At 45.3% G+C, this 14,479-nt stretch overlaps 1 protein-coding gene across 1 annotated transcript in view; it reads left to right on the top strand.

Moving 5' to 3' along the window:
* Positions 1 to 14,479, top strand: part of SLC24A3 (solute carrier family 24 member 3) — a 464,546-nt gene that overhangs the window by 433,760 nt on the left and 16,307 nt on the right. Inside the window, exons 13-15 of the mRNA XM_036892190.2 lie at positions 6,185 to 6,351; positions 9,163 to 9,277; positions 10,323 to 10,435. Coding sequence (XP_036748085.2) covers positions 6,185 to 6,351; positions 9,163 to 9,277; positions 10,323 to 10,435 — 395 coding nt within the window. The remainder of the gene's footprint in view (positions 1 to 6,184; positions 6,352 to 9,162; positions 9,278 to 10,322; positions 10,436 to 14,479) is intronic.

Below are 14,479 nucleotides of genomic sequence, written 5' to 3'. Positions count from 1 at the left end.
GGCAACACATGATCATTGGCTGAAATGTGGACTCTTTGGCCAAATGTACGATTTATTAGCATTTTTTGGAGAAAGACCCTCTCTAGCTGCTCTGTGGGATGTTTTGGTGCTAAGGAAGAAATGCACATGACCCATGTCAGGAAGGCTGCTTGGTGCTCAAGGGAAGAAGTACTTCACCCCCTTCACCCAGCCCTTTACAGGGGAGCTATCCTGCCAAATCCACCCCTGAGGTTACATACAGCCCTCCCAGTTAGCCCCTGTTCTGCTCACTTCCTGACCCTTACTCCCATTTAGTTCCCTTCTCTCCAATGACCTGTTGTTTCCAGGGCAGACCTGACAGGAAATGCAGAACTGGACAAAAAGCATCCCATCCCAGCTAAATGTAAAACACAGTGAGGCTGCCTGAGGGAATCTCTCTGGGATCTTGAAGGGAAAGGGAAGGCGTGTAAAACCATCAGGACCCCAACCACCACTGGGGTGTCCCCTCCCACTCACTAGCTCCAGCAAAGACTTGCCTGTGCCAGAGATCTTGAGCCTCATGCCACCTATCAGCAGGTGGACCAAGCTTATTCTGCCTATTTACTAGACCTTCCAGAAGCTCCTGGCTGTTTCAGGAAAGAGTACCCTAGTCCAATTCATATTCACAGTCAAGTGTGTGAGGCTTAATTAACACGTGTGACTTCTCCAGGATGTTTGAATTCACAGGAGGACTGTAAATTCTGAGGAGGGATGCTTGATCCACTTGAAAGGACAATTAATGGTGGGATGTGGGTCCAGAGTGTCAGAGCCCTGTGTTATTTTCAGATGCAGTGTCTCCCTGTGCTCTTCCTTGTATCCAGGGGATGGCAAGTAAAACTCAGACCAGGAATGTGCCTGTGCCCCTTCAGGGCTCCTGAGGTCTCAGTTTCATCAAGTGCTTACCAGCACTACACAGAAAATACACACCCAGATTCCTACAAACCAAACTCCCAAACTGCCAGTCAGAGTTAAGTTATTTGTAATAAAAAGGTTATCTTGATAGGGAAAAGTATACTGGTGCTATCTGTTGTGCCACTGTTGGCTGTATTTCTTGGCAGCCTTCTTCCCTATCAACCAGGACAAAAACATTTTAAGGGTTAAATGACCAGAACCTCCACACCTCCCTTGTAAACCTTTGTCTTCATTTTCTATTGCTGAGCAGCAAATTCCCACAAACGAATCAGCTTAAAACAACACCAGTTTGATTAGCAACCGGTTCTGTAGGTCAGAAGTCCAGCACAGCCTGGCTGGATTGCAGAGGCTCACAAGGCCATAATCAAGGAGTGGGCAGGGCTGTAGTCCTCCCAGAGGCCTGGAGAGAATCATTCCCACACACGCTCAGATTGATGGCAGAATTTGGTTCCTTGTGGCTGTACAGCTGAATCCTGTGTCCTTGCTGGCTGTCAGCTGGGGGCCACTCAGTGCTCCTGGACGCCACCTGCATTCCTTGTCACGCGGCCCCTCAGCTTCCACCCAGCTACTGTGTTGGGGTCCTTCTCACACTCCTGATCTCTCTGGCTCCCCCTTCTTCTCTTGAGGGACCTTGCTCAGGTTCACCTGCCTAAGCCCCCTGACCCGGAGGTCAGCTCTGCCACACAGCGCAGCAAGTCACCAAGCTTCTCCTCCTCACAGGTTCTGAGAATCAGGGCACAGCCCTGTAGGGGCCCACGTCTAGGATTCTGCCCAGCCCAGCCCAGCCCAGCCCACTGCCTTTGGAGTTCGCCAATGGCAGCCCATGACCAAGCTCCAGAAGTGCTTGTTTTGCTAAAGTCGTTCACTGATGAAAGGAGCCCCGGGGCAGGTGAAGTCGCCAAGTGGAGCGGTGCTGGGCTGGCCTCTGGAAGCTGGGAAGCCCAAGTGCGCCCCTCCAGGCAGACAACTAAAGACACGTGTGAGACACCAGACAAATCTTCTGGCTCCCACAACGGGCCTCATTACTTAGACAAGAGAGCCGCTTGGGGTCATGCTTCCCCATTTCTCACCTAGATGAGGTCATTGCCAGGCTTAAATGCTAGGATCCAGGGTATCTTGAAACACCTGCTCACCACCCCTCCTCATCCCTGTGATTAGTTGCAGATGAGGAGGCTCCTTGTCTCCTCGTGTGGGAGGACACGTGGCTGCAGGTGTGGGCTCAGGAACCCCACCTCAGGCACCCCACATCCTCAAAAGCACAGGCACAAGAGGAGAGACGATGCCCAGAGTGGCCCTCCACCCCTTGGGGGCTCTGCATCATTACAGAACACGAGCTGCCAAGACCGGAAGCGGAATTCCCAGCTCCTTCACAGCAGACCTCCCCTGGGTATTCTGGAGGTCTGGGGTGGGTCCCGAGATTCTGCATTTCTAAAAGTCCCCAGGTATCGCTGATGCTGCTGGTTGGTGGGCCACACCTGGGGTAACAAGGGGCTGGGGCTGGAGTCACACCAGCGACCACAGATTTTCTGAGATTTAGGGATCCCTAATTCAGAGGCAGGATCTGTGAAAAATGGGATTGTGCAGTTATAACCCTGTGTTCCCCTCTGCCAGCTGCTGAAAAACCTCATTTCTGGACTCAGGACCTCCCACTGGAGGTTGCACTTAGCTGTGTCCAGCCAGCCCTCTCCTGAGCCCGCCGACATACTCGCCGCGGAGAGCAGGGCCGAACCCGTTTCAGGCCAGCAGAGGGCGCTCGAGGGCCGAGAGGGTTCAGTCCTTGGAGTTCCGCGCAGGCTCCGCTCCTGCTCAGTGCCTTTAGCCTGAAAAAGAGCCACCCACACGATGAGTACATTTTTTCCCCTTTCGTGGTAATCCTGCAAGGGCTTGGGCTCCCATTGTTTCTGTCACCCAGCTGTAGGGCTTTCTTCTCTCCAGGACTTGGTTATAGTGGGTATAATTAACAAATTATATGGAAGTATGTTAGTATAGGCATATATATGACATGTATATGTGTATATAAATATATCACATATACATGCATGTGCACATACACATATACCTGAATGAAAGCTTATGTGCAAATATGTACATGTGCACACATGCTTGATATAATGCATGCATATACAATGTTCATATATAGTATTAACACTAAATATATTGTGTTGTACACTTACAATAATATATACACAAATATTAACATACCTGTGTTTATATGTGCATATAATACATGTGTAGGTTAAATCCATATTATATATATGTATTATATATTTACCTATGCATAGTATACATACATAGACATACATAGTAATTGTACATATATTCTTACCTCTTGCATGAAGAAAGCCTATTTACTGACAGAGAGAGAAACGTTTACATGTATGCATAGTAAACATGTCCATAGAACAAAGACTGAAAAGAAGCATACCAAAATAAAAGTATGTTTATCCTAGGTGGAATTTTTTTTTCTTCTATATTTTCCATTTTAAAACAATGTACATTTTTGTTGCCTATTGAATAAGCACAAATTTATATATTTGGTTGTAGATCTAAAACTGAGCAATAACTTTCTCTGTATCCAATAGAGTTAAGCTTTCCAAAAAGCTTGATAAGGAAATATAACTTAGAACAAGTCTTACGCTTTTTAGAGCTAAATCACACTCAAAGAGATGCTGTAATGCTCAGAGTCCCTGTTTCACCCACTTTGCTTCATCTCCCAGTTCATGTGATTCTAGAAATCACATAATCGTCAGGACACCAGGTTCATGAGTAGGGAGTTACGTTTTCTTAATTCATTGCTGTATCCTCAGCATCTGGGGCAGTACCTGGCACAGAATGGCATAATGGGTATTCAGTGAATAATGAGTGAATTAACTTATCCTCATGGGGTTTCTATTTGGACCACATAGCAATGGAACAAAAGATGGAAAAACGTCCAGAAATACTATTGACTCAAAGAGGAAAGGAAACTATTTTTACCTCTTTATTCATAAATCGAAAGTTGGACTAGCCAAAAGGTGGACAATCCTTATCTGACTGCTCCTGCTCCTCAAAATCATTTTAAAAAGCACATTTCTACATCACTTGGTTTTCTCAAAGAATTATATTTGCATATTACATTTAAAGGTTTATTACTCATGATACTATTGAATTTCTATTTTATCATTATTACAATAGAGCTATAACTTAGAGAAAGTATCTGTATCATTTTTAATGACAATGAAAACTGTTCTCTAGATATCATGCCTTCCCAGTGTTAAGTCAGTATTTTTTAAAGTAGCTGACAGATAAAACTCAAAACTCAGTGGTGCTAAATTGTATTGCCTACAGCTTACCCTGAGCACTATCATTTTCCAGCCTCTTACAGTCATATGTTCTGACTTCATTTTTCTTCCTTTTTTTATTTTTTGAAGAATAAGGAAGAGTCTAATTGAAGTCGTCTCTCTTCCCATACCTAGATTTCTTTGTGACTTTGATCGGGTATGTGTTTTAAACGGGAACAAGTCTGCCGCTCTCTGTGAGGGAGGGCATCAGGGAGATTGGAAGGCCAGTGGAGGGATCCTAAAAACCCCATCACCATGTTACAGGATTTAGGAATGTGCAGGATTCCAGGATGCATTTGAGATCCAAAGATGTGGGCATATCCTGGGTTCTGTAGCATTTGAAAACCCCTCATAAAATAACTCTCAGTCTTCTTGCTTTGTAATCCAACCAAACATAGTCTCAATGTTCTCATATTTAACTTTACCATCTCCAAATCTTAAATCTAATAAGATGCACAGCAGTTAATAGGAAAAGTACTGGATACTGATATAAAATTATGAACTAAATTTTGTTAAACATTTTATTAATTGCTGTTCAAAACGTAATTTTAAAAATACCTCCTGAACTCTGTTAGAAATATAAAATGAGACATTCACTTTGAAAAACTGCTTGGTCCTTTCTTCTGAAGTTAAATAAACACCCACCCTATGACTCAGCAATTCTACTCCTGGGTCTTTGCCCAAAAGAAATGAAAACATACCCACAAAAAGACATGTGCAAGAATGCTCATAACCACTACAGTTGTGATACTTCAAAACCAGCAGCAACCCACATTCCCATCTACAGGAGAATGGATAAGCAGACTGTGTGTATTTACAGGATGGAAAACTACACAATTAAAAGGAGTAAATTAGGCATGAGTGAATTTCAGAAAACACGTTGAATAAAAGAAGGTAGACACAAAAACATCACATACAGTTTCATTTATTTGAATTTGGAGAAAAGGAAAAACTAATCTATGGGGGTAGTGGGTAAGGGATTGTCTGGGAAGAGGCTTGGGGAACTTTCTGGAACATGGAGATGTTCTGTGTCTCCACTGAAGCAGGGAGTATGTATGTACATACTGGTAACAATATCTGTTTGTTACCAGAGCTGAGTTAGTTGTGAAGGATGGTGATAAAGGCTAAAGGGGAACTAATATGTCCGTCAAATCTATGGCTGCAAAGGATTCATGGCAACATAGTCCCCAAAATAAGCATTCATAGGTGTCTCTGATGCACAGAATGGTAGGCAATACAGAAATGGGAGGATCAGATCATCCCTGACAGGTAGATGAATCATCTCGTCCATGGCAGCGGTAGTTAGCCAGAAAGCAATGATTAGCTTGCAAATCCACACCCACTCAGGATATAAACACTTAAGCAGTGTTTTAACAATGCCAAGAGCTTTCAAATCATGCTTTCAAGACGTCAGCAAGTTAGCAGATGATGTGGAGCAATTCCACTAGATGGCGCTGTGGCCACTGATGCTTCATAACCTGGAAAGATTGTGTTCCCAACCATGGGGACAACAGACAACAGAGGCAGACTGGACATATTCCTAGCTACCCTCCCCACCTCTCCCTCCACCCCTCACACTCTCTTCATTTTCTGCCTGAGATTCTTCCTCATCTTTTCCCACTTGGCTGCATTTGCCAAACCATCCCCCCAAGCCCTTGTATACCCAGAAGTGACTCATCTGTCATTCTGGAGGCTTGATGAGCAGGTAGGCAGTGGATAAGTTCTTTTATTCTGCTTGGTTATGTACATCAGGTTGTGCTGGTAGTGGAAAGTCATTTTAGTCTCCTAGGAAAAGAACAGTATAGTAAGGTTTATTTCACAGGATGTCAATTAGGATGTAAATGTGGAAAGCATTGGAAAGGTCTGGTAGAGCAGAGCAATGAAGCTAACAGATTTCTTTTTTTTTTTTTTTTTTTGCCTTTTAATTTTCCCAGCTGGCAAACTGGAAACAGTGAAATGGGCGTTCACCTGGCCACTGAGTTTTGTCTTATATTTCACTGTACCCAACTGCAATAAGCCCCGCTGGGAGAAATGGTTTATGGTGACATTCGCGTCCTCTACGTTATGGATTGCGGCCTTCTCCTACATGATGGTGTGGATGGTGAGTGTATCAAGGACCCCGTGGCACTGCTAGAGCTGTTTGGAGAGAAAAATACGTTCAGCCAGAAGGGAATAGGAGTTGAGGTTTTAGCCCAGTAACTGTATAGTCATCAATTCTGCAATAAGATGCATAACACACCACCCCTAAACTCAATGACTTAGAATCATAAATGTTTGTCCTCCTCCTACCATGTCTGCAGGTTGACTGTGGTTTGACAAATCAGAGCAGACACTAACTTAACAGTTCTGTTTCAAGCTACAGTATGGCTATGTTTGATTCAGGCAGGAGGTAGATTTCATGTCTACTCCATGGGTTTGCTCATTGTGCTTGGACCTGTGGGTACCTGGGAATGCTCTTTTCATGGTTGTTTATTGGAATGCAAGAGGGCAAGTGGAACTCCTATAGACTTGGCTTGTGACTTCCACCCATACTCCATCAACTGCACCCAACATCAATGGAGTGGAGGAAACACACTCCACCTACTCTGGTGTCAAGAACAGCAGAGCCACAAGGTAAAGAGCATGAAGAATTGGGAAGTGATAATCTCACCTCTCATAGTCAACTCTCTTATCTGAGTCTCAGTTTGGTCACCCAGAAAATGAGGTCATTGGGCTAGGTGACCTCTCAAGGGTCCCTTCTGGGGCTAAAACAATGATTCAGGGGTTGGCATTGGTTGTGGGGCTATGGCTCAAAAGAGTTTTTGCCCCAAAGCCATTTTAGGAAACACAGCCATCCAAAAAGCATTACCCATTTACGATTCTGCCTTTACCTGGGGAGCAACCCTAATCCTGTAGAATTGGAGTCAGACAGAAACTAAAAACCATAACAAAATTATGCAAATCTAAATTAATCTTGCTTGAGTGTTGGACAGAAATGCAATATAAATTCTGAAGAATTAAATTCAAGTGCTAAAAAAGGTTCTGCAAATCTTGTTTTGGAGGTAACAGCAAATTAGCCCAAAATTATTCTTTGCCTTCAACATCACAAACAGATAACTATTCTCTTTCAACTCAGATCTTACAATCAAGGGTTTGTCCTTCATTCTGTATCCACTAACGTTTTTATTTGACACGTCCCTTGGATGCCCACTTTATTCCAGGTTTGGAGAATAGTGTTGGTGTTCTTGACCTGCAGGTGGCTCAAAGGCTTTTCCAAAGTGCACTAACACACAGACTAACTGATCAGAGGTTCACCCTCTCTGGCTAGCCTCCTTTGCTCTGAGGCCTGAGAAATGGCTGGGAGAAAGGCAGAAAACAAGGGGAAGCGGAAAACCTGGTCCAACCACCTGGAGAATCAGTTCCCCAAACTCCAGACTCACCAGCAAATACAATGATAACATTAGCAAGCAGTGGGGCCGGTGGGGTGGGGGCAGCTCCTTTTTAGGCCAAGCCCCACTGAACCCAATTCTTGTAGGGAGCCAGCCCCACTGCTTGCTAATGGGGCTTAGAAGGAAAGATAAGGTTTGGCCAGAATGCTTGTAGGTTCATTTCTTTAAAGGCTCCTCATAACAACTGAAAGAAATGTATGTTTCTGCATCTCACTTTCCTCCCTGGAGAGCAGAAGACAGAGCTCCCCAAGGCCACCCCTACTTCATTCAGCACTGAGTGGGAATGAGGTGCCATCCTTGGTTTGCAAGTGGGGGCATCAGATATTCCAGTGGATATAACTAACATCCCCCAAATCTCTGGAGGGGAAGGAGCAACTGTGCCCTTTGGAGCAAAGTTTGGGTTTCCTGCACCATGTCTCCTCCAGCAGCTGGCCCTGAGGAGCTGCGAGGGGAACGTGCCACTCACAACGTGCAATCTGCATGTCTCTTGATTTTGTGGGAAGTGAGGGAGATCAAGTGGCTTCCTTAAATGCCTAATCGGTTCAGCCTTGCAAGTCAGCATCTCCTTAAGTCAACATACAGGGAATCGGCCTCTTCTGTCTCCCACGGCCTCTCATGCTGTCTCTGCCAGCTCTTCCCTCTCGGTTTTCCCGTATGGAGGTCGGGGCGAGCATGAGCTCATTTACCTAATGGAAGTAATGTCTTGGGTACCACCTGTTTCCACTCCCTGGCTAAACCCGTCCTGTGTAAATAGAGGTGCCACCCATGGCCAGTGAGCTTGGTGGGACGCCCCCTCTGCCTCTTACTAGCATGTGGGCTTTGGGCAATGCCTCAACTTCTTCTGTGAAGAATGGAGAGAAGCGCACCTACTCTATGGGGAGAACTGAGTAAGTTAAACATGTGAACATCTCTCAGCATGGTGCCTGAGTATGGAATGAATGGGAGCAATGCTTGTGTGGATAAGGTTGATGCTGATCATGTTCCCAAGCCTCAAGGAAGAGAGGAAAGGAATCGGCTGCTTATGGCTTTTCCTGCAAGACTGGATGGTGTATATCCAGCCTCTTTCCAGTTCTTGTAGATTTCCATCATGCCACTCAGGACTTGGAGGCTCAGATTCCCAGCACAGTGTGACAGCCATCCATTCTGGGTTTCCCAGGACCACCCTGAGTTCTGTCCCAGTATTGCCTTTTCCCAGAGCCGGTTTCTCCTCTCCCAAGCCACCTGCCTCTCCTGAAAGGAACAACTTCAAGAGGCCAATCTTGGGTTGGAAAGCATGGACTCCATGATTGTGCCCAGTCTTCTGACCTGCAGCCCTGGTCTGTTCTATGTGATGTTCTTCACCTTCTGAATTGATACAGAGAGCTGACCTTGCACCCTGGTGAGACTATCCAGATTGCAGCCTTTGTGCTTTTCAGTCAGAGGATCCATGAGCAGGTAGGGCTGGCACTGGCCCTCAGCTCAGCACCTTTTCCTGCCTCTTCCAGGTCACGATCATTGGCTACACACTGGGGATCCCTGACGTCATTATGGGGATCACCTTCCTGGCAGCCGGAACCAGCGTGCCAGACTGCATGGCCAGCCTCATCGTGGCCAGACAAGGTGGGGCCGCCAGTGGGAAGGGGATGGTTAGCCAGGGCCCACATGGCAATCACTTGGCTGACAGTGACTCCGGTATCATGTTGGCCAAAAGGCTTCCTGGCCTAAGAAGATCAGGGAAACAAGCAAGGAGGTCCAGCCTTGAGGGAGGCAGACATGTTTCTCAGGTGCACCCACAGCCCTTTCTGGAGGTTATATTATTGTGCTATTATTGAAAATAGCAATAAATATAATGAAAGCTAACTTTGGGTGCCACATGCTGAGCAAAACAATTTAGGCACATTATCCTATTTAATTTAAACATTCTATGAGGTATGAAAAACCATACCCCACTTTATGGACAAGGAGACTGAGGCTTAGAGAAGCAGACCCCATAGCCTACGTTTTCCCAGATGCAGTACCCTTCAAAGTGGTGGTTGCCAGAGGTCAGGCAGTGTAAGACAGAACTTTCCCTCCTTTGAAACCAAGCTCACAATTTACCTTCCCAGATGAACACCCCCAGATGGCCATGCCCCACCCCAGAACCTCCTCTAATTTATATGCCTGATTTGTGCTAGATGGCATGTGCTTCCAACAAACACAGTATGTAGCTACAGTGCTTAGCACAGTGTCCTCAAGAAGTCCTCTCAAAATTCTACGGGTTACAAATTTTTCTTAAGAGTGCCCAGTTATCTAGAAAAATTGAATATAGTGTCAAATAGTTGGGAGATAATTCTAAAATGTATGGGTTGGTGAGCTCATGAGTAGCTTCAAATAATTGTTGAGTTTATTCCTTTTTAAGGGATGTTTCAGAAATTTTGGAATTATATTTGGTTTTTTGAATCACATTTAGCCAGTGATTATGTTTGAAGCAAAGGTCGATAGTTAATAGAATGTGCATCTCATTCTACAGCTATGGCCTGGGAACCAAATATACAAGCTAGCAGACCTGCCAGCTAAGTCTGGCTGTCAAACTGAAGGCCTGGGAGGACCACGGGGGGAGGGGCCCTGTACCCAAGGAGAGCCCTGAAATCATTGCCCTCACTCAGATGGCCTCTTGTCCTTGCAGGCATGGGGGACATGGCCGTGTCCAACTCCATCGGGAGCAATGTGTTCGACATCCTCATTGGCCTCGGTCTTCCCTGGGCCCTGCAGACCCTGGCTGTGGATTATGGCTCCTATGTAAGTGGGTTTTCTCCATTACTTCTCTTTAAATCCAGGGCTATATGGACTCTGTTTTAAGTGGTCTCAGCCCTGTGACTTTGTCTCAGGACAGAGGAGGTATGGAAATACTAATGTTGAACAAATTCTCATCAGTCCTTCCAAAGTCAGGCTCGTGGGCACACTCAGGACTTGAAGGCAGGACCGGCCCTCTTCTGCTATAAAGGGGAAGATGGTGAGCACATTAGGCTCTGTGGGCCAGATGGCCTCCGTCACAGCTAGTCCCCTCTGCTGTGCAGCCTGACAGTAGCCACAGATGAATCATAAATGAATGTGTGTGGCTGTTCCAATACAGCTTTACTTAGAGAATCTGAAATTAGAATTTCATGTAATTTTCACATGTTATGATTTATTATAATTCTTCAGATTCTTTTCAACCACCACAAAAAACATGACAACTGTTCCTAATTCACAGACTGTGCAAGAGCAGGTGGTCAGGTGGTCAGCCAGACTGGGCCCATGGGCCTGATTTGCCAGCCCTTGTTCTTGTGCATTTGTTTGACATGGAAAACATTTTATTCATGAAGGAAGGGACATAAAATACAAGATCCCTTCTCTGCAGAGATCTGGCTGCCATCAGGCCCTGCAACAATGGTGGCTTTGATGCCATTGCTCCTGGCCACGCTGATTATGACTCCAGGTGGATTTGCATGTGGCGTCCACAGGTGGTCCAAGTAGGCTTCAATGCTCTTTCCCTGTTTGCCAAAATGCTCCCCCTCTGCTGATGGAGACTCTGTCCTAGACCCTCTCCAATGGCTGAGAAAGAAACTGCAATTTGAGATTTCATCCTGTGTCCAGAAGAAAACAGCATTATGCCTCCAAGGTGTTTACTCCCATCTCGTTGCTGGGTGCTTCCCTAAATGGGTTACTCAGGGTCACTTCATTGAATCTGTACAATTTTTTGTCCAGTAATCATCTATTCTTCAGAAAATGTTGTGGCTCATTTTAACAGATGATGACTTCAGAGTTGCTTCACTAGGGAAGGATGTCTAGCTGGTTGCAATGACACTGAAATCCGTACAGAAAGTCCACGTTTAGGTTCATGTGAAGTAGCCATTAGGCTGACAGATTTCACCAGAGGATAAAGATATGCAAAGGAGATGGAAGGAAGCGGAATGTGCTTTAAGGAGTGGAGATATCTTCTCTGTTGCTATGAAATTGTGTAATGACATGGTGAGAGAGGCTACATTACACTGGGGGGTCTGGGAAAGCTGCTTTCAGAAGGTGGCTGTGAGTTGAAGTCTGAGTAACTAGAAACAGCCAAGGGGAGCTTGAGGCAGGGTGGAGCATTCCAGGCAAAAGGCATGGCCAGTGCAAAGGCCCTAAGGGAAAAATGCACTTGGTATGTTAGAGACAGAAGAAAGTCCTGCCAAGTGAGCATGGGGCACATGGCGTGTGAGGCAGTTGAGGGGGGAGGTAGGGAGAGCCGGATCGTGTGGGTGCTCATCTGACAATTAATCAAAAATGATGATGTTCAAGCTTACATGATATATGGATTTATAAAATGATGTTTTTGATGACTGGTTTGGGAGATTCAGCAGCATGGCTTTTAATCCTGGGCCCTAAGGCAAGTTGTAAAGTAAACATACCTACCAGAGAGGCCAGTCCTTCAATGGTCCCCAACAATGTGCCATAGAGGCACACCTCCCTGCCTACTGCTGACTGTTGCATAGTCAAGCTAGTGCCCCTCGAACTTATCACCCCTGAAGGTGCCTGCCTCCCCTCCTAGTGTCTCCCCCCTGCAGACTCCTCTGCCTCAGACGCACACACTCCCAGCACTCTTCCCTTCTGGAATGATGCCACTTCCTTCAGGTCTGTCTCAGATGCCATGTCATTCAGGATTCGCTTCTGAATCCCCTGACCAACCCCACCACCACCAAATGGGGTCTCTCTCTACAGCCTTTGTTTCTGTCTCACTCATGGCCCTTGTCCTAAATCTGTGAATTTGCTTCATCTGATTGCCTGTTAAGTGACACATGTAAAAAATGAAGAAATGTCATCTGGGCTGGCCACTGAAAGGACATAATTCATTAGGTGATCACAGGATTCTACATGATATTCCTAAGATACTTAAGAGGGACATTGTTGTCAGACAGACTTTTATGAATGGACTCACATTAACCAAATTCACAAGTATTTGATGTATGTGCCAAAATATCAACAGATGGTAGTAAGATACACAAGTGCCAGATAGAAAGCATATTTATTCTACACAATATGTGCTCTGTTTTCCAAAGAAATATCTTATGTGAGAGGTATTTTGGGAGTTTCATTACCACCCTCAAGTTCATCAACTCACCAGGAGCATCCACAGGACTCAACAGCAGGGTATAGTCATGGCTGAGGTTTGTTATAGCAAAGGATATAGACTAAAAGCAGCAGGAAAATGAAATGCATCGAAGTCCAGACAGGTCAGATGCAGGTTGCAAGTCCTGCCCTGCCTTATCACTGAGGATGTGCTCTCTAGAGCACTGAACTATAGGAGTATGTGTGAGGTATCTGTCCAGGCAAGTCCACTGGAGTCTAAGGCTTTTACAGAGCGCTGCTGAGGCAGACACATTCCTGCTCCATGAACAGCCATGATAACAAAACTCAGAATCCCAGCATAGCACCAGTGCACCTCATAAAGCTAGCTAAGCAGTCCTGACAGTCTGGTGCAGCATGCCCCATTGCTTCTGAAGTACAAAGCAGCACCATGGGTCAGTAACATAAATGACATTCCAAGGACCACATTCTCAGGGACCAGCCAAGGGTTAGTCATGGTTCCAGGCGACCCTGTGGAGACATCAAAGATTAAGTAACCAGACCTGCTGTGTTTGTACCTTCTGCATGGAAGGTCAAATTAGAATTTGTCACTCCGACCTCGCAAACAACCCCAAAATCTCACTGGGGTGTCCCAATGCAATCCACTGCCAATGTTTCTCTTCTGGCAGCAACCATAGACAATTCAAGCAGAAACTTAAGGCATGGAGTTTATTCTGTCTTAGAGTCCTTCTCCAAGAGCTATGCAGAAAGCAGAGGAAGTCAGGGCTTAGAAGAGTACCCAGAACATTTTTTGATGAGGCTGTTCATCATTTCTTGATGAACATTTTTTGATGTCCTACTGGATCCCTCCCATTGTCCAGATAAGTCATATGTTCCTACTCAGATGCAAGAGGGATCGGGGACACTGGATTAACAGTGCGCCCGAGAAGGAAAGAAGGCACAGATGTCCACAAACACTAGCAGTCTCTACAGTCTGGGGTGTTGGGTTGAGAGTGGAATTGACACAGGAGGGTTTGCTGGAGAACCTTTAACTGGGCTCAAACTGCTGTTGTCTGAAGCATCCAAGCAGTTTGTCTCTGTCATGCAGACCGGGGCCCTCGGGTCAGCTGCCCCAACCATGCTGGGGCACAGCGACCAATCCTGCCTCATGGCATCTCTTCCTGAGCCATATGTAGACCATCTCCCAGCTGACACATCTATCCTGTACTCACACTGAGAGCAGTATTTTGATTGTGTTTAATCTCTCTCATTAAAGTCTTTGCTGCTTCCTTAAAATACAAGTCATATTGATTCTCTTTTCCCATTCCTCAAGTAAGCTCTTGTTTTTTTTCCTTCAATTAATCTATACTTTTTTATTCCCTTTTTCTGATTATAAAAATAGCTCATGGTCTTCATCAAGAATTAGAAAAACTCCAATTAGCAAAAACTTCTGGAGCAGTGCCTGCCCAGGAGAGCTTCCAGTAATGATGGAAATGTTCTGTAGCTGTCCTGTCAGACACAGTAGCCATTAGCTATGTGAGATCGTGGAACCTTGAAATGTGGCTAGTGGAAGTAAAGAACTGAATTTTTAAATTTAAATTTTATTTTAATTAATTGAAATTTACATAGCCACCTGTGGCTTGTGGCTGCCCATGAGATGCTGCAACTTTAGAGGATCAATGCAATAGCACACATAGTCCAACCCTTAGACATCGATTGTTAACATTTCAGCATATTTTTCTTTCTCAGTTGGTTTCCATA

This window comes from Manis pentadactyla, chromosome 5 (assembly GCF_030020395.1).
Source record: "Manis pentadactyla isolate mManPen7 chromosome 5, mManPen7.hap1, whole genome shotgun sequence".
Lineage (NCBI taxonomy): Eukaryota > Metazoa > Chordata > Mammalia > Pholidota > Manidae > Manis > Manis pentadactyla.
The sequence above is the reverse complement of the archived record's forward strand: the minus strand, read 5'-3'. Positions and strand labels throughout refer to the sequence as shown.